General features: G+C 42.4%; 1 protein-coding gene across 1 annotated transcript; it reads left to right on the forward strand.

The window, feature by feature from the left end:
- The first annotated feature begins 911 nt into the window (after positions 1 to 911).
- On the forward strand, positions 912 to 23,206 carry LOC140076542 (UAP56-interacting factor-like). The gene is made up of 9 exons (XM_072123108.1): positions 912 to 1,067; positions 10,599 to 10,733; positions 10,808 to 10,956; positions 13,051 to 13,151; positions 13,242 to 13,326; positions 18,545 to 18,597; positions 18,680 to 18,754; positions 18,845 to 18,965; positions 22,317 to 23,206. The coding sequence occupies exons 1-9, from the start codon at positions 998 to 1,000 to the stop codon at positions 22,410 to 22,412; spliced, it is 885 nt and encodes a 294-aa protein (XP_071979209.1). The 5' UTR covers positions 912 to 997; the 3' UTR covers positions 22,413 to 23,206.
- The last annotated feature ends 1,923 nt before the right edge of the window (positions 23,207 to 25,129 follow it).

The raw sequence follows: 25,129 nt of genomic DNA on the forward strand, positions 1-25,129 counted from the left end.
GGAACAGAGTCAGGAGACTCAGAGCTGCAGCTTCCACAACGGGACACAGCTCCATCCCAGCCTGCATCTACTACCAGGCTGGTGCCCTATTCCTGAGGACCCTCTCCATGACCACTCCAGTAATCCGAATCCGCTGTGAGATCGTGTGCGAAGACCCGAAGAGAGCCGAACGACCGCAAGAGGAGCCGGAGAGGAGCCGACGATTTCCCGGAAAGCCACTGAGGGTGTCCGAAACAGGGGAGACACACACTCTGCAGTCAAGCATGCTCGTAGTGTGTAAGGGGTTAAACACTCCGGATCTGAGTTGTTTCGATCCCAGGTGTTAGTGCCGGGTCTGAGCTGTGATGTCACAGCCCAAATCCTGCACTAACAGGACCTGATGTCCTGCAATCTTCTTCTGACGTAAAAAGGCGGCACCTCACAAGAAGTACACTCGATATCAAAACTTGATACGGTGGTCATTAAGGGGTTAATAATGTTACATCCACAGCAGCCCCATTACAAATGAAGAAGGGCCCTTAAATAAAGAAATGATAAACTCCTTACTCACCTCCAGCGCTTCTTTATCTGTGTGCGCTATATAAATAAAGGAATTATAATTATTAATTTAAGAATGAAGTGGAAGACCTCGCAATGAATAACAAGCGGAACAGTTAGTTCCTCTCCTGTAGCAGTGATGTGTAACAGCGCCATCTACTGGTAACCTATATTCATATACTAGAAATAAACGCAGTTTTCTTATAGTTGTGAATATGGATGTATCAGGACTTGTTACATTGTTTCTCCAGTGTTAGTGCATAACTTCCCCAGATGGCAGTAACATAACCCCCTGTGTGTGTCTGTGCGGTGCCCATGATCCAGACAGGGTCTGCCCTGTAGTAACAGCTCCATGCCCCTATTTGGCATCTTTAGGGGCTGGCATGGAGCCAGGACATGCGCCGCAGCCTGGAGAGGGCACAGTCAGCAGTGGCCATTGTGCTGAGCTCCCAGGGCAGCCATGGAGGTGGAGGAGAGTCAGTGTGAAGCTGAGATCCAGGAGGAGAACAAGAAAATTGACATGTCTTTGGGTAGGTGACAAGTAATACTCCTGTGCTATAACTGTGGAAAGTTCTCTGCTGACGTCACTAGTGCTATTTATACTGTACATGTGCTCAGAGCTGTACTATAGTGGTATATAGTGAAATATAATAACCCTAGACACTATTGCTGACCAATTATTTCATTCTGATGTTGAGTCTGTACATGCTTCCTGAAAGTGTGAATTCTGATAGATATGGCAAATTATGTGATTATCATTAATGATTATTATTATATGTGTCCCAAGTTCTGAAAACGTGTCCTGATTGTCAGATCATTACACATCCATTAGGTTTAGAAGCTGTGATCACAATGTTTACATTGCAGGATCATTCCCCTTCTATACTGTATAGTATATACAGTATGGCAGCACGAAATTCATTAAATGTTCATGGTGGTTTCCGTGCTTGGCTTAAACACCCCCCTCATCCCTGCAGTTAAAGCCCTCAATCACTGCTGACATTTAGAGCACTCACCAGTGACACACAGGGTGCCTTTATTTAGGGAAGATCGCCGCTCTCCAAAGACTTCATTGGGAGCAGCCACCCTGGCCAAAATGGAGGTGCACAGTGCTGCCGGCATGTTAACGCTGGCACGTGTGGCCACATTACTTTAAAAACCCCTGCGACTTTGCCAGTGGTATTTAAACAGTTAAGACCTGTGATTGTGCCAAAACCGGGCACAAACTGCTCATCACTACATGTAAGCCAAGAGATATATTATTTCTCTCTGATCTTCAAAAGTTAAAGGGGTTGTTCACTTTAAGCACATTCCAGCAAATAATTGATATTGTTTGTGTTATGAAAAGTTCCACCACTTTACAATACACTTTCTCTATCAATTCTTCACGTTTTTTCTAGATCTCTGCTTGATGTAATGCAACTGGAATCTTCATTTGTTTTTTACTTCTTGTAGATAAGGGCTCATTATAACACATTGGGGCACATTTACTAAGGGTCCGAATCACATTTTTCCGCCAGGTTTCCTGAATTTTTCTGATTTGCCCACGCGATCGGATTGTGGCGCATCGGCGCCGGCTTTCACGCAACAGAAATCGGGGGCGTGGCCGTCGGAAAACCCGACGGATTCGGAAAAACTGCGGAATTAAAAAAATTTGTGCCGCAAAAATAGCACTCACATACACCGAGATGTAGGAGGTGAATTACGGCTGGCTTCAGCACAGCAGCGACACCTGGTGGACATCGGGCCCACGACCTTAGTGAATCCCGGCAGAACCCGAATCAGCGTCGGAGAGCTCTCCGCTGGATCGCGACTTATCCAGGTAAGTAAATCTGTCCCATTGGGGCACATTTACTTACCCGGTCCTGGGAAGTTCACCAAAGTGCATTGTCCGATGATAATACGCTGTGCCACGATTCACTAAGATCATGCACCCGATATCCTGTATGTGTCGCTTCCCCACTCAGGTCCGCCGGAGTTCACCTTCTTCTTCCCGGTGCATGTAAGTGCTTGATCTTGCGACGCAATTTGAAAGTTCAATTTCGCGCTCAGTCTGAAATCAGTCGGATGGTCCAACACCATCCCGGACCCCCTCCCCCCCCGACTTCTGTCGCATGAAAGCCAGTGCAGCTGCACCACAATCCGATCACGTGTGACACAATCCCCAGTTAAAAACCTGTCCCAGTGGCGCAAAATCCCCAAAAACGTTGGATAAATAGTAAATAAGCCCCAAAGTATAACCAGAGCTGTGTGTTATAACAAGCGGTGCAGCCTGTGTGACATCACATGACCATGGACCGGTCATGAAGAATCCTGTTGTAGGACAGCAAACAGAGATCTTAAAAGCTGTGATGAATTTAGTATATTGGAAAATTGTATAATTTTTCATGGGACAAACCATATCAAATAATTGTTGGAATGTGCTTAAAGTGGACAACCACTTTAATTATTTCTACCAGCACGCATGATACAATCATAAAGCCTTGTAAATAGTAAATAGCCCTTATATTCTGAATTTCTATTCACAATGAAAGCTGGGGCTTATAGTTCATCAGAAGCTATCACAGTTGTCCTATATCTTGTACTATTTTATCCAGTAAAACAGTGACTCACACATAGAATGGGCACAGTATGAGGAGTTTGGCAGCACCCATAGAAGCTACAGGAGGTTATTTTTAGCCAGATATGAGTCAACACAGACTAATATAACCAAGACTGATGACTACTCACACCCAAAAAATGCTTCCTGTTAAGTGTCCACTCATTGACCTATAGACTGGTGCCTGCCATCAAGGCTCAGGTATCCAATAGTATTACCAGCAGGGAATCTTTACCATCCGAACAGTCACATATGTCAGATATTACAAGAAAATAAATAAATAACAATTTCTGTATCTTATGTATTCAATATTTTCACTTTGATCAAAGTAAATTGTATGCAGATACCTTCAAGCCTGAGCAGGGAGTCTTGTATATGTCGTCTTCTGGTTAATAATGCTTCCATGTAACTGCAGCATACACTTAAGACATCTTCAAAGAATCGAGACGCTTTGATATATTATTTACAGGTACATGTGTTTGGTTGTTAAAAATATTACTCTCGTTACAATGTGTAATCTGTCTGGATGGTGATCAGAAGAGCAGCAAGTCAGATCGGTATGTATTCTGCGTAGAAGCAGAACCACATATACACAATGGATTCAAAAGCCCAAAATATCAACCTCACCCTGTACTGTGCAGGAAACGACCAAAAAGGATTATTCTTCCAGCTTCCACCAGAAATATTTATCATAATAATTCTTTATTTATATAGCGCCTACAGATTACGCAGCGCTGCACAAAGCATGACAAATTGGTCCCTGTCCCCATGGGGCTCACAATCTAAACAACCTAACAGTATGTTTTGGAGTGTGGGAGGAAAACGGAGTACCCAGAGGAAACCCACGCAAACACGGAGAGAACATACAAACTCTTTGCAGATGTTGACAAGGCAGAAGGGCTACCATGCTGTCATGCTAACTGACTTTAAAAGAACACAGCTACCTCTGTTGTGACATCTGAGCCCATTTGGGCTTCAGTGCCCTCCTCTGATTACTCTGTTATAACATCTGGGCTGCTGACTTTGATTTTGTACTCGGTTGCATTCTGTTCTGAACATTACCTTGTTTCACTTGTAGCTTTCTTCTGATTTTTTTCTGATTTCTACTACACCCATTTGTCTCCTGTTGACTTTGTTCTAAGCTGCAGACGGTTAAGCTAGCTGTGATGAACAGATGTCTCCACCACACACATTCCTTCCCTGCTGGTCTGGTTTATCTGGATGTCAGGAGACGGGTTCAATCTCTTTCTGGACCAATATGTCATAAGATTGTCTGCCCACTTCCTAGTGCTTAAAGGAAACCTACCATTTCAAATGGTCGGTGTAAGCTGTAAACACCGAGCACCAGCTCAGGGTGAGCTGGTGCCGGTGCTTAGTTTCATTAGTGTTATAAACCGCGGTATCGTGGTTTTAACACTTTTTAAACTTTATAGCAGAAACTGCTTCGGCGCTGCGTGCGCACGATCGTAGGCCTACATAGAAAATGCCGCAGCGCCGAAGCAGCTTCTGCTATAAAGTTTAAAAAGTATTAAAACCGCGATACCGCGGTTTATAACACTAACGAAACTAAGCACCGGCACCAGCTCACCCTGAGCTGGTGCTCGGTGTTTACAGCTTACACCGACGATTTGAAATGGTAGGTTTCCTTTAATATACGTCTTCTTTGGATCTTGCTAGCGTTTTTATGAACTTCCGTATTCTTAGATTTTTGCCCCTTTCCTGCCTTCTGTCTTCTTTCTCCTTATTTATCTCTTGATTCTGTACTGCGTTGTCCTCTTGGTTTTGACCTATACTCGTATGAATTTTTTCTGTGTCTGTCCTGTTTTTTTTGTCTCTGTGTTTCCACTTTGGCACAAGAAGGAAACAGAAGGTTTTTTTTTTTTCAGTTTACGTATTGTTAAAAGATGTATGTTTTATTTTTTATGGTAAATGATTGAAATGGGTTGTACAAACTTTGCAAGTTATCTCCTATCCAGGGGACAGGTGATAATACACTTCTGGGATCCCCACCGATCTCTGTAATGGGGTCCCTATTGAGTGGAGTGACAGAACGAGCATGTCCAGCCAACCCATTTAAAAGTATGTGAGGGTTGGAAACACTTTAAGAGTTAACCTATTATTCTTTCTTGTTCAGCATTTCTGTCTGCAGAGCCAAGGAATTCTGGCCTAATTATTCTACTGTGGTCTTATTATCATTTCATGGCCTGTTACACATCTTACCTGTAAATCCTATCTATAGGAGCCGCCCCTTTCCATAGCATAGTCCAGTAAACTAATGCAAGAGTTTGATGATGATGATGAAGCGTGAAGGAACCTGTCACCTGTCAACTCTTTTTAAGCCGGTGACTGGTTCCAGCAGGTTAAGTTATGCTGATTTTAAAAATGCCTTTGTCAGCATCCTGAATCATTTCAGTAGTTTATAAAAGTTCGATTTACCTTACCTGGCTCCCTGCCAGGAGCATGTGGTGAGTCCATGGGAGGGAAAGCTGCAGCCTGTGTGTGCCTGTGTCTCCTCATATATCCTTCCTCTCCTTCACACCACCACAAACTATCATATAAGTACTGAAATGATTCAGAAAGCTGACAAAGGCATTTTTTAAATCAGTATAGCATAGGCTATTGGAACCTGTCACCAGCTAAAAAAATTATTGTCTCAGTATATCTTTTAGCAATTTGAACTTGTCTGTAACAAATCTTACTGCATGGATTATTTTTTTTTTTGGGGGGGGGGGGGGGGGGCGGTTATAGCAGGAATTGATGGTCTGTGCTGAGGATAGATTTTCAATGTTACATCAGTGCAAGCCTGTACACTAACACTATGGGAGGGCTTACAGCAGACTTAGTATTATTAACCTTTTAATGATGGTGCCCAATCATTAGCCCTGTATCACAAACTGTGCCCTTTCATACAGGGCAGATTTCTACTATAGAAAAGACACCCATTAGTGACACCTGTGACTTGTGCTGGAACTGATGACAAGAGTTTAAAGGGTTTTAACCCTTTAACTGGGAGGGGGGGGGGGAATAACACATACGTAAACTGATAGATAGAACAGTGGGTTTTTCTTTACGAAGGTCAAATACATATGGATAGAGTTTGACTTTAGAGTTGAGCTCCCCATCTCCACAACTTTATAATACAAGTGGTAGGGAGGATTAAAAAACATTATGCAGCAACTGTGAGAAGTATGAAAACAATAGATTTGACAGAAATAAGGTTTTATATGTGTGGTGCTGATGACAGGTCCCCTTCAAATAGACAATGGGGCATATTTACTTACCCGGTCCTAGGAGTTCACAGAAAGTACATGTTTCAACGATCATGCGTTATGCCGCGCTTCACTAAGACTGTGCGCCCGATATCCTGCATGTGTCGCTTCCACGCTCAGGTCTGCCGGAGTTCACCTTCTTCTTCCTGGTGCATGTAAGTGCATTGTCTTGCGACACAAATGGAATCTTAAATCCCATGCTCAGTCCGAAATCAGTCGGATCGTCCAATAGCATGGCACCCGATTTCTGTCGCATGAAAGCCAAAATCTGGTCGGGTGCGACACAATCCCCAGTTAAATACCTGTCACAGCCGGACAATCCCCCAAAATGTCGGAAAATCCAACGAAAGTGCGTCCGCAGACCCTTAGTAAATTAACCCCAATATCTTAGATTTGATTGCAGCATTAGTTTTAATTCCAAGATCAACACAAGTTGTAGAAATAGGGAGAGGAAAACAGTATAAATGGTTTATGATTGTTATTTATTTCTATCCATCCAAACTATGCAAACTCCGATTAAATTCCATACCCCATGTCCATGGTAATAGAGCCTTGTGGACATAATATTTCCCCACTTCCCCTGGGAGCACTAGACACGTGGCTTTGTTTGTGCTGTCATCCTGCATTATCTCCGGCACAGGCGCTCGGGCAGCATCTCGCCACTTCACAAATCCTTTGTGCTCATAATACACTTTCAGACTATAGTCACCCTTGAGGCACAATTTCAATTTCTAAGAATGTAAAGGAAGGTGGAGAGATGAGAATATACATTTACAAAGGGAACCAGGGCAATGATTGTGGAATAATCAGAAAAAAACACACTCATTTTAATGGGGCGGCCTTCAATAGCCGAATACAGGACCATTAATCTCAGGACAGACGCGAGGCACTGGGGGGATCATTATTCAGGGAGCGCATAGCTCTGCACATACTGAAGGCTTGTACCTTTAGGAGGATTTCTAGCCTATTAAACATGAATATAATATTTTGGTGTGTGCAGAGTCATTGCTGAAACCTCTGAAGACCTTCCACAATTTTCATTCCTGTAGAAGAAAGGTTGTGTCTGGAATAACAGCAGGATTTATTCTATATGTTAATCTATATATCTGTCTTTTGGAAGGGCATACTAATAATCAATCGTAGTGCACACTAGTTTGGGTGACTGTTCACTTATTGAATTTATCTCTATGGACTTATCTCGAGCCTATATCCAAAAGCAAATGAGGAGATCCCTTCTACACCACCAGGTACAGTTGGCAGAATCTGTAGAGATTTCCAGCAAATTTCATGGATATAATTCTCATGCTAAAGGGAACCAGTCACAAAATTTTTCACAAATACAGCTAGTGAACTCTATTAACTAAATGCTACCCTATTGCACGTCAAAGGGGGTGTGGCCTCCTTGGCTCAGTTTAATGGCTCCGCCCCATGTTCCATGCCTCTTATCACCATTCAGCACTTTATGTTATGTGACCAGGGTGATGTCATCTAATGTCCTTTACCCTCTAACATTTGTAAAAATCTACCCCATTTATGTATCTGATTACATGAAATTGCAGAATGTGCCCATGGACTTTTGCCTCCGTGTAGGCATGCTGTGATTTCAGTTGATCAGATACATACATAGGGTGAAAAATGTTGTTCACTTTAAAGGCTCTGACATCTTGATGTTAGATATCACAGTATACTTTGAGAAGTCTTTTGGAGACCAAACCTTATATATTTTGGCTGTACAAGGATGACCTATATAATAATAATTCTTTATTTATATAGCTCACACATATTAAGCAGTGCTGCACAGAGCTTGCCAAATCAGTCTCCGTCCCCAATGGGGCTCACAATCTAATCAACCTATCAGTGTATTTTGGAGGAAACCCACACAAACATGGAGAACATACAAATTCTTTGCAGATGTTGACCCTGGGACTTGAACCCAGGTCCCCAGCGCTGCAAGGCTGTAATGCTAACCACCGTGCTGCCCTAATATATATAGTATTAGACACTCTTTTTTACGTTGTGGTTGATATATGTTCTTATAAGATACACGATAATCTCTTATATTAGTCTGACAACCCCATTGCAGGGCTACAGTGATATGTTCTCTTACGGTTCTAAATAGAAGTCTATTTCCACCTATCAATCAATCAATGGCCAATATAATCAGCATGGATTTCTCTGTTGATAAACATGGGAGTGACAACGGTTCTGTTTTTCAGAATAAGACCAGATTGTATAGATGTGTATACAGAGATGATCAATATAGACTTGTCTTCTACGGCATATAGTCCATCATTAAATGGCCCCATCCCAGAGCGGAGCTGATGATCATTGTTGAATCTATTTGCCATCTACTGTTACAGAGAGTTAAGTGTCATTGGGCCCGGATCATAAAGATGACACAGAAACTTGTAAGAAGTAGCAGCTGTGGCCCCCGCTCACTGTGACACCCAAATTATTTGACAGGAACAGTTGCTAAAAGGAAAATCTGCATCGGCTTTCTCTCGCTGGACATTCTATGCAGAATCCTGTCATCTCATACAGTTAATTGCAATCCTGTCATAATGGAGGAAATAACAAGGACATAATAAGTATCTATTATGCATTCATTGGCTTCAAAGAACTTCCCCTCCCACAATATTATTCAGAATGACAGAAAAGATGAAAGAATAGAAGAAGGGAGTCCTGTCTGCTAGGATTGAATAGAGGCTGCTTCCTAGAGGTGCTATACGTTCTTCATAAGCTGAAGTGTACAGCGTTAGTAGCAGGATAAGACTATATGATACAGTATCTTTCATCTGCTTTATAGTATAGGAGGCTTGAACATTGTAACACATTCTCATTGATTTTTTGGCATTTGCAGTGTAATGTATGAATCGGGGAGGACTGGCCTAGGGTTCATTTAGGTACAGTAGTCTAGTTTCTTCCTACAGGAGTTGCAGAAACACATAACACCTTGAGAAAACCCATTGTAGGGATCTCCAGTGACATAGTAAAGGTCCATGGGTCCTGAAACATAACTTGACGGGCTTAGATTTAGTGGCTCATTTCATCCCCCCCCACACACAGTAATTATATTGTACTTCATCCCACTCCAAAATTTCACATTAATTTTGCTTCCCTCATATCTTTTAGTGTGGTATAGAAAGACTTTCATGAAAAATTATCATTACAAACTATTTGGGTACGTAGTCATAGCCATGAAACAGTTGTACACATCAGCACTGGGGACCTGGGTTCAAGTCCCATCCAGGTCATATTCTCTCTGTGTTTGATTGGGTTTCCTCTGGGTCCTCCTGTTTCTTCCCACACTCCAAAACATACTAGAAGGTTGATTAGATTGTGAGGCCTATTGGGGACTGGGACTGATTTGGCAGCACTGAGTAATCTGTGTGCACTATATAAATAAAGAAATTATTATTATTATTATTTTTATTATTATAATAAACAGAACATAACGTTTCCAGTGAGCATCGAGATACCATGAAGAATAGCCATGACACAGGTATTGTGTCAAGTTGATTGTGAGTAGATTGTATAGAAGTTAGTATCTTTTTATTTATTTTGATCACCTGTTATGCTTTGGTAAGGGAATGCCTGAATAACTGAAAGAATAGACAAGGACAGTGAGCCATAAGACAAAACTCCTTCTCAGCTTTCCCTGACTAAATGCCCAACCTACCTTAAGTGATACATGACAACTGGTTGACATTCCCTTTCTGTGACAAAGTGCAAACAAAGAGACAATGACAAGACAATACAGGATAGTTAAGAGGGCAATGCAGTACAGAATCAGTATACAAATGGATAGTCAGAGAATCAGGCCAAGGGTCAAATATGCCAGAAGGCATATTGAATACTAGGTAGCTCAGTACAAGACTATATATAACAAATACCAATTGTTCATCAAACTTGTTTATGTGATGGCAGAGTCCTGGTCCAGAAGCTGATTGTATCAGTTGTCTGACATCAATCAAGGCAGCAATGAGAGAGAAGCCAATTATGGCTTCTAGGAAAGCAGTAAACCAGTGTTCAGACTAGCAAAGATAGAATCGAATGAAATTACATTTATCAATGTATCTTCAGCTGCACCCCATGGACAGAAGATAGCATTGAAATTGGCATGGGCAGAGATGTTTTAACAATGTTTTTAAAATTGTTTTACTTTCCCCTGAGAAAAACCTTTCTTGTTACAGATGACATCATAAAACTTCAAAAAGAAGAATCAGAAACTCAGTCGAGCTTGAATGTAATCAGACAGAACGGCCGAATAAAGAGAGGCAACTTCCAAAATAAGAGATATTTTAGGAACCCACCAAAAAATCAACAAGGTAAGGGCTAAGTACAGTATTTCTTTTCATTTTTTTTGGCCTAATTGTTAATGACATGCTGTTTTGTTTGTTAGTTTCTGGCAGACTTAGACAAGGTTTCAGACAGCAAAGGTATCCCGGGGTCACCATCAGGAACCATACCCTGGGTCCCATAACAAGACGGAGAGCTGCCGCCTCACTAGAGAACGTGAGCCCCCTCAATAGGCCAAATCTCAGCTCAACGGTAATTATTTACAAAAAATACCTGCTGGACCCTTGTCAAGTTCCTTGATCAGTTTGGATTATTAGCCTCTACATTTCGCTGGGGAGATCCATGCACACTCCAATTAAATAATCCTTAGGCTACATTCACACGATGTATGCCCGCCGTGCCGTAGTACGGAGGGCATACATCGGCGCTGAGGAGAGGAGCAGGGGATGAGCGCAGCTCACCCCCACCCCTCTCCATAGGAAGATACAGCGCACGACATGTCCTATCTTTTCCCGGGCTATGGAGCGGTACGGTGCCGCACATGTGCAGGGCCGTGAGCCCATAGAAGTGTATGGGGGACGTATATCGGCCGTATATACGTCGGCCGTATATACGTCCCTCATACATGTGTGTGAATGTAGCCTTACTAAGCTATTTAGCATTTTAGTTCAAGCTGGAGACTTCCTCAAGTCTTGAGACAGGATATGTTAATGTCATTCATTTGGAGTACAGGCGGTCCCTTACTTAAGGACATCCGACTTACAGATGACCCATAGTTAATGACGGTCCCCTCTGCCTACTGTGACCTCTGGTGAAGCTCTCTGGATGTTACTATAGTCCCGGACTGCAATAATCAGCTGTAAGGTGTCTGTAATGAAGCTTTATTGATAATCCTTGGTCCCATTACAGCAAAAAAATTTGAAACTCCAATTGTCACTGGGGCAAAACATTTTTTTTGTCTGGATCTACAATATAAAATATACAGTTTCGACTTACATATAAATTCAACTTAAATACAAACCTATGGACCCTATCTTGTATGTAACCCGGGGACTGCCTGTATGCTCCATTACCGTAAATGCAAAGTGTATTTTAGATGGAGACTTGTGAGATGTGCACCTCAGATGTCCACTGTATTAGAAACTGTCTAGACCAAGGTCCATGGTCTGACTTCAGCAAATCACATCATTTTATGTGGACCACAAGATATATTAGAGTATTAAAACCTGATTCAGCACTTACATACTGCAACACAATAGCCAGATCTTCATTGGAGCTCCTACTCTATGCCCCACCATGACCCTTACACATCAAGCGGTCCTTACACGTCAGCTAGAATTTACCCCAATACAGGCGGTCCCCTATTTAAGAACACTCGACTTACATACGACCCCTAGTTACAAACGGACCTCTGGATATTGGTAATTTATTGTACTTTAGCCCTAGGCTACAATAAACAGCTGTAACAGTTATCACAGGTGTCTGTAATGAAGCTTTATTGTTAATCCTGGTTCTTATGACAACCCAACATTTTTAAAATCCAATTGTCACAGAGACCAAAAAAGTTCTGGCTGGGATTACAATGATAAGACAATGATAAGATTTTAATGGTAATGGGTATGAGGAGCATTTTACATTTATACAACCTTAGGGTACATTCAGGCGGCTGCTATGGGGACATCATCTGGTTGCATGATTTGCAACCAGATGACAGCCCCCATAGACTTCTAAGGCTCCTGGTGACGTTGCGGTGAGCACCACACTTTCACCCGGTTGGGCATCTTCCTATGGAAGCCTCTCCTCCCGACTCTGTACTTGACCGAGCAGGCGCCGGGCCTCCTGAATGCACCCTACAAGTACAATGGATCCTATATATGCCTCCATTGGGCTAATGTGGCCCTCTGTGTCATTGAGATATGGCATTTCTTGTCTGGAGGTTCCAGCCCAGATATAAATCTTCAATAAAGTAGTGGGTGAGCGAGATTGTGACAGCCTGTAAAATAATGCTGGGAGAAGAAGCTTTGAAATAGCTGATGATCCATAGCTTGGAGACCCTAAAGATGGAAATTGGCCATAAGACTCATATAAGGAGGACCTTTCACCACCTTTAAATCCTTTAGTAGATCCTTAATTTTCACACTCAATATACTAAGTAGTCAAGTGGACAATACCTGTGCTGGATTGGAAGTAGAGAACCTTGGAAATGATGTCACTTGTGGTTTGGGAATGGTGGGAACTAGACAAAAAATTCCATTGGCACCTAAATCAGTGGGATGGCAACAAATAAAGAATGCAACAAGTTGGAGCTAATGGAACATAACATAGTAAAATCTATTCTTTTCACAGAGTTTGACAGCAAAGACAATAAACACAGAAACCCAAAAGGTCCAACGAAACGCAAAGAAGTACAGAACGGCTAATATTCCTGTGCAGACGTTAACAAGGAAGTAAGAGAAAGTTTTCATTGTTCAATAAGTTTCAATGCACAATTAAAGGGTTTCCCCTAAACCCCCTAAATTTTCATTTTGTTATTGCAGCAGATTTAATACCCAGAACAGGAGGTCACAAATGGTAGCTGGACAAAGGCAGCAAAGGACAAATACACTCATCCGAAATAGAAGAGTAAGTGCTCAGATCCAACGCACGGTGCATTGGCAATACTGGATGATGATGTGTTGTATGTGGGCACAAGATTAGATCATTTAGTAATGTGGTAAAATAACATCCCCTACTTACTGTGCCAACCATGAAATGGAATTTTATATGTCTACAATAATATTGCAATCAGCCAAAATAAACATTGAAAGCATGCTATCACGGCCAAGACTGCGCAGATAATACGTGAAAGGATGAGAAGATGGAGCAGGACACAACCCTGCAATGCACAGGATGGGAAGATGTACCTAGTGACATGACTGTGTGTATTATCCCTGCACTGTGACATCACTGTGTGTATTATCCCTGTACTGTGACATCACTGTGTGTATTATCTCTGTACTGTGACATCACTGCGTGTATTATCCCTGTACTGTGACATCACTGTGTGTATTATCCCTGTACTGTGACATCACTGTGTGTATTATCTCTGTACTGTGACATCACTGCGTGTATTATCCCTGTACTGTGACATCACTGTGTGTATTATCTCTGTACTGTGACATCACTGTGTGTATTATCTCTGTACTGTGACATCACTGTGTGCAGGGTCGGACTGGGGTGCTTGGGGCCCACCAGAGGAATTGATTCTGGGGGCCCACCATACCGCTGCCTAGAAATATTCCAGGAGTTCACAGTGGCTGCATTGTGCTTAGCACTACTTAACCAATAAGAATAATGAACTAGGTACTGACATTATAGAAATAGTCTAGATAGTTAACAATTACAGTTACCAGACTCAGAAGTGGGATTCTTCTCCTTTGGGTACTGAACTGCAGGACAACTTCTCCCTTTTTTTCTTAACAATAGAGAATTTTCCACCAGATACCTTCATCTGTGTGTGGCACATCTCCACACTGTGGAACTAAAAGTATCGCCGTCACTACAGCATAATGTCAACAATGTCCTACTCTGTGCTCCTAAATAATATTTACCACTCAGAACACAACTGACCCCACTGTGCTCCCCAAAAATATCAAATATACCCCCATTACAAAAACCATACTGCCCCCTCTCCATAAATCAAATATTACAATGCCCTCCTCAATATATTACAATACACACCCCTGAGTAAATAATATGATACACCTAATAAATTAAATTGGACATAATTCCCTTTAATTACATAATATATCATTTCCAATTAATCATTTCATCTATCCAGTCTTACAGTGCTCCTACTTAGTATGTTTTAAATAATGCTCTCCATAGTTATTCTTCTTCTGTTTAGTGCTCCTCTTATCAAATATTTTATATAAAAGTCCTAATAAATACTCCTATCCTGTATATATGGGAACATCACAGTATTACTACTCCTATCCTGTAGATATGGACACAGCACAGTACTACTACTCCTATCCTGTATATATGGACACAGCACAGTACTACTACTCCTATCCTGTAGATATGGACACAGCACAGTACTACTACTCCTATCCTGTATATATGGGCACAGGACGGTAATACTACTCCTATCCTGTATATATGGGCACAGCACAGTGCTACTACTCCTATCCTGTATATATGGGCACAGTACTACTACTCATATCCGGTATATATGGGCACAGCACAGTACTACTACTCCTATCCTGTATATATGGGCACAGCACAGTACTTCTACTCCTATCCTGTATATATGGGCACAGCACAGTACTACTACTCCTATCCTGTATATATGGGCACAGTACTACTACTCATATCCGGTATATATGGACACAGCACAGTACTACTACTCATATCCGGTATATATGGACACAGCACAGTACTACTACTCCTATCCGGTATATATGGGCACATCACAGTACTACTACTCCTATCCTGTATATATGGGCACAGCACAGTACTACTACTCCTATCCTGTATATATGGGCACAGCACAGTACTACTACTCATATCCTGTATATATGGGTACAGCACATTACTACTACTCATATCCGGTATATATGGACACAGCACAGTACTACTACTCCTATCCTGTATATACGGGCACAGCACAGTACTACTACTCCTATCCTGTATATATGGGCACATCACAGTACTACTACTCCTATCCTGTATATATGGACACAGCACAGTACTACTACTCCTATCCTGTATATATGGGCACATCACAGTACTACTACTCCTATCCGGTATATATGGACACAGCACAGTACTACTACTCCTATCCTGTATATACGGGCACATCACAGTACTACTACTCCTATCCTGTATATATGGACACAGCACAGTACTACTACTCCTATCCTGTATATATGGACACAGCACAGTACTACTACTCCTATCCTGTATATATGGACACAGCACAGTACTACTACTACTCCTATCCTGTATATGTATATGTGCAATACCTCCTGCCCCCCCCTTATTACATATTGTGCCCCCTTTCTATACTGTATATTTCCCCTAGTTTCCCCTGTATATAGTCTTCTAGTGGCCCCTTGGAGTCCCTTATTATAAGTTTTCCCTTACCACTCCCACCCCCTATGATATATTAAGTCTAGAAGAGGAAAAATAATAAAATTCACTTACCTGTTGCAGCGCTCCCGCGTCCTCCGCGTCGGCCGGTGACAGAGGAACTCTGAAGAAGGCGCACAGCAGCGCGGCAGCGTGAGTGCATCATCACGCTGCCGCGCATCAGGGGTCATAGTGCATCGCAGGCCGAGACAAAAAACTGCCGCGTCGCACATTCACAGCAACGCCCGCTTAATACTCAAAGATGGTACTCGAGTGGCCGCGTATGGCCGCATCGAGTACCAGAGCTATCCCTCACTGGCAGGGGCCTCCATCCCAATCTGAGGGGAGATATCGGGGGTCCACTGTGGGCCAGTGCAGCCTTGCTGGCAGGGCCCCCAGATTGGGATGGAGGCCCCTGCCGTAGTGGAGGTATCGGGGGCCCACCGGAGGATTCTCCGGTCCTCCGGTGGGCCAGTCCGACACTGACTGTGTGTATTATCCCTGTGCTGTGACATCACTGTGTGTATAATCCCTGCACTGTGACATCACTGTGTGTATGATCCCTGCTCTGTGACATCACTGTGTGTATTATCCCTGTACTGTGACATCACTGTGTGTATAATCCCTGCTCTGTGACATCACTGTGTGTATAATCCCTGTACTGTGACATCACTGTGTGTATTATCCCTGTACTGTGACATCACTCTGTGTATTATCCCTGCTCTGTGACATCACTGTGTGTATTATCCCTGTACCGTGACATCACTCTGTGTATTATCTCTGTACTGTGACATCACTCTATGTATAATCCCTGCTCTGTGACATCACTCTGTGTATTATCACTGTACTGTGACATCACTGTGTGTATTATCCCTGTACTGTGACATTACTGTGTGTATTATCCCTGTACTTTGACATCTCTGTGTGTATTGTGACATCACTGTGTGTATTATCTCTGTACTGTGACATCATCGTGTGCATTATCCCTGTACTGTGACATCACTGTGTGTATTATCCCTGTACTGTGACATCACTGTGTGTATTATCCCTGTACTATGGCATCACTGTGTTAATAATACTTGTAATGTGACATCACTGTTTGTATTATCTCTGTACTGAGACATCACTGTGTGTATTTCCCTGTACTGTGACATCACTGTGTGTATTATCCCTGTACTGTGACATCACTGTGTGTATTATCTCTGTACTGTGACATCACTGTGTGTATTATCCCTGTACTGTGACATCACTGTGTGTATTATCCCTGTACTGTGACATCACTGTGTGTATTATCCCTGTACTGTGACATCACTGTGGGTATTATCCCTCTACTGTGACATCACTGTTTGTATTATCCTTGTACTGTGACATCACTGTGTGTATTATCTCTGTACTGTGACATCACTGTGTGTATTATCCCTGTACTGTGACATCACTGTGTGTATTATCCCTGTACTGTGACATCACTGTGTGTATTATCCCTGTACTGTGACATCACTGTGGGTATTATCCCTGTACTGTGACATCACGGTGGGTATTATCCCTGTACTGTGACATCACTGTTTGTATTATCCCTGTACTGTGACATCACTGTGTGGATTATCTCTGTACTGTGACATCACTGTGTGTATTATCCCTGTACTATGGCATCACTGTGTTAATAATACTTGTAATGTGACATCACTGTTTGTATTATCCCTGTACTGAGACATCACTGTGTGTATTTCCCTGTACTGTGACATCACTGTGTGTATTATCCCTGTACTGTGACATCACTGTGTGTATTATCTCTGTGCTGTGACATCACTGTGTGTATTATCCCTGTACTGTGACATCACTGTGTGTATTATCCCTGTACTGTGACATCACTGTGGGTATTATCCCTATACTGTGACATCACTGTTTGTATTATCCCTGTACTGTGACATCACTGTGTGTATTATCCCTGTACTGTGACATCACTGTGTGGATTATCTCTGTACTGTGATATCACTGTGTGTATTATCCCTGTACTGTGACATCACTGTGTGTATTGTCCCTGTACTATGGCATCACTGTGTTAATAATACTTGTAATGTGACATCACTGTTTGTATTATCTCTGTACTGAGACATCACTGTGTGTATTATCCCTGTATTGTGACATCACTGTGTGTATTATCCCTGTACTGTGACATCACTGTGTGTATTATCCCTGTACTGCGACATCACTGTGTGTATTATCTCTGTACTGTGACATCACTGTGTGTATTATCCCTGTACTGTGACATCACTGTGTGTATTATCCCTGTACTGTGACATCACTGTTTGTATTATCCCTGTACTGTGACATCACTGTGTGTATTATCCCTGTACTGTGACATCACTGTGTGGATTATCTCTGTACTGTGACATCACTGTGTGTATTATCTCTGTACTGTGACATCACTGTGTGTATTATCCCTGTACTGTGACATCGCTGTGTGTATTATCTTTGTACTGTGACATCACTGTGTATATTATCCTGTACTGTGGCATCACTGTGTGTATTATCCCTGTACTGTGACATCATCGTGTGCATTACCCCTGTACTGTGACATCACTGTATTCGCCCTGTACTGTGACATCACTATGTTAATACTTGTACTGAGACACCACTGTATGTATTATGGATGTATCATAAGTGTCTTGTAAATTGGGGTCCACTTTTGAAGTCACATCTATCTAATACATTTTCTTTTCACTTCCAGTTGACGCAGCAAGTGTCTATAAATCGCGGGAAAACTCAGACAAATGCAAAAAGGTCATTAATATCATATCACTGTCTTGTTATGAGTGGATTCATCTGGAACTTGTAATGAATGTGTCCTATTCTTCTTCACCAGGTGGCAGAACAATGAAGATTTTGGATCCACCTTAACTGTGTCTGTCCCTAACACTAAAGCAGGTTTTGTCCCTCAGTGAGTACAGATTTTTCGATCTCATAGTGTTACTGTAATAAGACTTCACATTTAGGAGAAATAGGATAAAATGTTTTCCTTGTATCTCAGATCCAAAAAGCCAGCAATCAATCGACCAAGAGGGAGATTTCAAAAAACACAATCGCGCCCCACAGACCCCCCTCCAAAAGGAGTTCCCCTGAGGTTTAATTTCCGGGCCATGGGCAATCGCGTGAGTTATACACAAATACTAAATATACTGTATACAGGGTGCAACAAAAAGGTCAGGATAGTGGAATATCTCTCAAAATAAATGGACCAAAAAATAAAAAAAATTTATATTTTTTAGAAATCTATCCAATGATAGAAAACATGGCTCCCTTCCCCCACCTACTGGGGGTGGGTGAGGAAGCAACATAAAAATCTTAAATGGGAACCCTTGTTTTTACTGCAGATTTGGATTCCCCAGGAAAAATTACATATATTTGACCTTGGTTGCTCTGCAATAAAATGTGTCTGATAAGTTAGCAGATGTATGGAAACATCTGCAATGTGTTCTTACCCGAAAATTTCCGATTTGCGCCGATTGTACTTGAATTGCCCCGGGATTTTGGCGCACGCGATCGGATTGTGGCGCATCGGCGCTGGCATGCACGCGCCGGAAATCGGGGGGTGTGGCCGAACGAAAACCCGACGTATTCGGAAAAACCGCCGCATTTAATAACCCAAAATGTGTCGCTTGGGAAGCGCTTACCTTCACCTGGTCCGGCTCAGTGTATTGCGGCGCAATCAGATGCATCTCAGCGCAGCAGCGCCACCTGGTGGACAGCGGAGGAACTGCCATCATAAATCCCGTCCGGACCCGAATCCTGTTCAGAGAACGCGCCGCTGGATCGCGAATGGGCCTGGTAAGTAAATCTGCCCCAATATGTGTGAAGAACACATTGCAGATGTTTCCATGCACTGTGTTCTTCATTTAAATGATCCTGTGTTCACTGTGTTCTTCACTGTGTTTCGTTAAGTGAAACACAAGCGAAATACTCGTCCGAGCAACGAGCCGTTTCGAGTGCGCTAATACTCGAACGAGCATCAAGCTCGGACAAGTATACTCGCTCATCTCTAGAAGAGACTTAAAGGAAACCTACCACTTGTAGTGGCAGGTTTCAGAAGAAAACACCGAGCACCAGCTCAGGGTGAGCTGGTGCCGGTGCTTATTTTTGTTAGTGTTTTAAACCGCGGTATCGTGGTTTAAAACACTTTTTAAACTTTGTAGCCGGCGCAGGGAGGTACGCGCTCGGCGCTTACCGTGCGGGCGGCTACATTGGAAGTGAAGGAGAGCCGCGCGCATGGTAAGCGCCAAGCGCGTACCTGCCTGCGCCGGCTATACAGTTCAAAAAGTGTTTTAAACCGCGATACCGCGGTTTAAAACACTAACAAAAATAAGCTCCGGCACCAGCTCAGCCTGAGCTGGTGCCCGGTATTTCCATCAGAAACCTGCCACTACAAGTGGTAGGTTTCCTTTAAGGGGTTGTCCACTTTCAGCAAATAATTGATATTGTTTGAGTAATGAAAAGGTTTCCACTTTTTCGATTTATACTTTCTGTATCAATTCCTCACAGTTTTCTAGATCTCTGCTTGCTGCCCTTCTAGCTTTTATGTCTACTTCCAGTGGATAGAAATCTGTCATGTGATGATTACAGAGCATTAATCAGAGCTGTGTGGTGATAACGGCTTGTGCACTTATGTGTCCATCACATCACTATGGACAGATTTCTATTCACTGGATGTAAACATAAAAGCTTTCTATAGAAGGACAGCAAGCAGAGATCTAGAAAGCCTTGATTGAAAAAGAAAGTATATTGGAAAATTGAATAACTTTTCATTACACAAACAATATCAATTATTAGCTGAAAGTGGACAACCCCTTTGAGTTAATCAAGCGCTCTGATGTGCGTGAAACAAGGGGACACACGTTACAGCAGCCCCCTAAGAGAACAAAAAGGAGTTTCTATTTTTTAAAATTTTTTTTTGTTTTTCGTTCCGATCCGTATTTCTCGAGACATCCCAATTTTTTCCCATTTGAAAGATGAGTTAAATCATTGAACAATGTAATTTTTCCTAAGGGCATCCAAATTTGCGACACGAAAAAGGGGTTTCCAACCTAATATTAATCCCCTAGCCCCACCCCCCAGTGGGTGGGGGTAGGAGGCAGAGTTTGGTGTCATTGGACAGATTTTTGAAAAATATTTGAAACTTCTATGTTTAGTTTGTCGATTCAAAGTTATTACGGTAAATATTGCTATACCCTGTATGTTTCCTATTATGTTATTGGTCTAATCTTTCCATTATTGAGTTGGAAAGAATGAAAAATATATGTTTTACGTAGATCGCATGGAAGTGGATCCTCACACATAGATATGTGGATGTATGCTACTAATATATGGTCAGCCGTTCCTAAATCTTGTAAAAGTGTATTGATTGGTGGTTGAGTGTGAACACCATTACTCCATTACTGTTATTGTTTATATGGGACAGTCAGGAGAACCATGGCCCAATCTCTGTAACTATCATACATATAGAAGATGTTGTAAAGAAAAGAATAGGTCCCCATAATGGTTATTGACAATAAAGAAGCTGGTATTTCCCTACACATCTACATCCATATCCCTTCAGTGACCCTAACATTTCCTTACCCCTTAAAGGGCTTTCCCATTTCCCATAGACTTTTTATGACATATCCACAGGAGTAGGTGATGTGGGTCCTATCTCTGGGACTCACACCACGGGGTCCGATGACTTTCCTCCCGCAGTTGGGCTGAATGGAGAGTGTGCAGCATATAGTCTCAGCTATTGTCGCTCCCATAAAGTTGAATAGAGGGTATCCATGTACTACTTACAGCACTGCTGCGGGAAGGGGGTCAGTGGAGTTGGTTTCCAAGATAGTTGTAAGTCCCAGTAGTAGGAGCCGCAACTTTCATCAATTTTTGACCTATCATAAGTCCTTTACAAGTATAATATAAGGGACTGAACTTACTAGGGTTGGACCCCTCTCTCTAAGGCTATATTCACACAAACGTATGGGGGGCGTATACAGCCGATATATACGTCCCCTATACATCCCATTGGCCGCACGGCGCCCCAACGGGAGCGGTACGGTGCAGCACACGTGCGGCACCATACCCTGTAGAAGGATAGAACATGTCCTATATTTCTCCGGAATATGGCACCATACAGCATATATTCCTATGGAGATGGACAAGGGTGCGTGGCGCTCTCCCCCGGCACTACCGTGTGCCCGCGGTGCTACAGTACGGTGGGCAACGGCAGTGTGCATGTAGCCTAAGGGTCTTTAAGCAGTTATATTGTCTGTCTTTATGGTATGTGCACCGTTATGTAGATATGATCTTTACTATCCGAACAATAATAGCACTTGATGGGTTGTCCAAGTCTTGAGAGAAACTCTCTCCGACTGGATGTCTTATACTTTGTGACAAGTTCTAAGATGTATTTTGTTTGAACCTTCATATCTCATTGTTAGCCCGTAAGAAGAAGAATCGCTGATGGGATATTGTATGTTTTTTAGACTAATGTCACATTGAATGAACGGTTTTCTACGCTGAAGATAAAAGGACAGTATACACCAGCGAGAAGAGGAGGGCGCACCGTCATGATGACTTAGCATCAGCATCATCGGGTCAAAGGAGGGTGGACACATCTGCTACTCTTCTCCAGGACAGGGCAAGGACTTCTCCAGGAGTGGAGCTCTTATAGTTATTACTATTTGTCTGATTTATAAATGTATTGTTTTTAAGGACATTGAAGAATTGATGAATTGTCTATTTCTATAAATACTGGGGGAGATTTACTAATTGTGGCGCAAGGACGACTGTCGGCATCGGAGATCAGTCTCCGGAAAGCACCGCCCGATGTATTAAAGTGGCGCACGGCTGTTAGTGATTACTGGGTAGACGGAACTAATCAGTCGTGCGACAGAAAAATGACAACAGTAATGAAGTGTGCGCCCAAATCTTACATGGACTGCGCCTTAATTTTGCTCTCTGACCAATTTTTTCCTGGTCTATTGTGCGCCTAAATTTGCACCTAAAAATGCCGGCAAGATACACATAAATGTGACTGATAATATGGAAAAGTTAGGCCACGGCCACTTGCCCCAAAATAAAACAGAGGTGTCGGGATAGTCGGAAACATCTGTTCTTTCTGGCGCAAACTCATTATAAATGATCCGCAACAATTCTGCACCCAAAAAAAAAAAAGTAAAATCACAGCATTTTTTGGGCGCAGATACGATAATACATGTGCCCCACTGTATCAGAGCCCTGGAAATTGGAGGTTAGATGGTAATGTGTGTTATGCTCAATTTTCGGTCTACTATGAGAATATGTTAGGTATATCCATACGTTCTGAGATGTTTGGGCATGAAGTTGATAAGAATAAACATTGAGGAGTCTCCTATGGTGTTGTCATTTTTTTGATGGAATAATCCTTTTACAAAGTAAATTTTTTTAACCTGCATGTAAGAAATCCAAAGGTCGAGGTCGAGATTGACACAGCAAACATTCTAACTAATATAATACCAAAAGAAATTGGAGCAGATTTATTAAGAACTTACTAAAAGGGACACATCAAGAGAAGTTACAGGTCAAATTGTCCAGGATTGAAAGTTAATCACCTGACCTTGTTGCTGCTAATAAATCAAAGGGGTTTGCCCATGAAAGATAATTCTCAAATTTCAATCCACTAGTGATTACACAATAAGGATTTTTATTTTTTTAACCCCTTACTTTACAATTTTACGTAGCTTTTTTTAGTTTTATTGCTGTTTTAGTTCAGTGATAGCCAGTGTAATAATCCAGAATGTAGGCGGGGACTCTCTAACCTTACACTTCATGATTCCTCTAGTGCTGTGAGATGCTGATTGCTGACAATGGGGGTCATTTATTAAGGGCCAATTGGTATTTTCCCAACATGTTACCCGAATATTTTCGATTTGCACCGATTTTTCCTGAATTGCCCCGGGTTTTTGGCGCACGTGATCGGATTGTGGCGCATCGACGTTGGCATGCACATGACGGAAATCGGGGGCGTGGCCGAACGGAAACCCGACGGATCCGGGTAACTGCCGAATTTTTTTAAAAAAGTGTCACAGGACACGCGCTTACCTTCACCAAGTATAGCATCGTGAACTCCAGCGGGCCTCGACGGGCTTCAGCGCAGCAGCGACACCTAGTGGACGTCGGAGGAATTACCTTCGTGAATCGCCGGAAGACCCGAATCCACCACAGAGAACGCGCCGCTGGATCGCGAATGGACCGGGTAAGTAAATCTGTCCCAATGTGTTTAGATTATCAGGGTACAGGTTTATCTACACTTTCATTTATCTTCTGAACATTCTACTAGTGTATGACACTTGGAAAGAGAGATATGAGACGGATGAGAAATGATGAGATCCATGAGATGAATATTACACATGACATTCTCCCCTCTTCTATAGCAGCCATTACATACTGTCAGCTGTACTATATTACCAACTACAGGTAGTCCCTGGCTTATGTACGAGATAGGTTCTTTAGGTTTGTTCTTAAAGGAAACCTACCACTTAGTATGGCAGGGGTAAGCTGTAAGTACCGAGCACCAGCTCAGGGTGAGCTGGTGCCGGTACTTACTTTCGTTAGTGTTAAAACCGCGGTATCGCGGTTTTAACACTTTTTAAACTTTAGGGCAGAAGACACTTCGGCGCTGCGTGCGCACGATCGTGCACGCGCCTCCATAGGAAATAGCGGAGATGTTGCGCGCGCACGGTCGCGCGCAGCGCCGAATCCCCTTCTGCCCTAAAGTTTAAAAAGTGTTAAAACCGCGATACCGCGGTTTTAACACTAACGAAAGTAAGTACCGGCACCAGCTCACCCTGAGCTGGTGCTCGGTACTTACAGCTTACCCCTGCCATACTAAGTGGTAGGTTTCCTTTAAGTTGAATTTGTATGTAAGTCGGAACTGCATATTTTATAATTGTAGCTCCAGGCAAAATTTTTTTGGTCTCTGTGACAATTGGATTTTAAAAATGTTGGATTCTCATAAGAATCTTGATTGTAGACACAATTAATTACAGTTACAGTTGATCATTGTAGTCTGGGGCCAAAATAGAGTAAATGACCAACATCCAGAGGTCCGTTTGTACCTAGGAGTCATCTGTAAGTTGGGTGTTCTTAAGTAGAGGACCGCCTGTATAAGTTTTTACTTGTATCTATGATTTTAAAAAAAGAAAATATTTTTTATCAGAATTAAAGCGGATCTGTCATTTCTTCATGTTGCTCTAGATACAGAGATTTTCACACAAATGACACTTTATATCCACATTATAGAAGATAAGTGGATATG

The sequence above is a fragment of the Engystomops pustulosus genome, chromosome 9 (assembly GCF_040894005.1).
Source record: "Engystomops pustulosus chromosome 9, aEngPut4.maternal, whole genome shotgun sequence".
In the NCBI taxonomy this organism is placed as follows: domain Eukaryota; kingdom Metazoa; phylum Chordata; class Amphibia; order Anura; family Leptodactylidae; genus Engystomops; species Engystomops pustulosus.

Excerpts from the sequence above, each read along its gene's own strand:
- LOC140076542 (XM_072123108.1), top strand. The coding sequence starts at position 998 with ATGGAGGTGGAGGAGAGTCAGTGTGAAGCTGAGATCCAGGAGGAGAAC. Across the intron at positions 18,755-18,844 it reads AAAGCAGGTTTTGTCCCTCA|ATCCAAAAAGCCAGCAATCA; the intron begins GTGAGTACAGAT and ends CTTGTATCTCAG. Across the intron at positions 18,966-22,316 it reads TCCGGGCCATGGGCAATCGC|ACTAATGTCACATTGAATGA; the intron begins GTGAGTTATACA and ends TATGTTTTTTAG.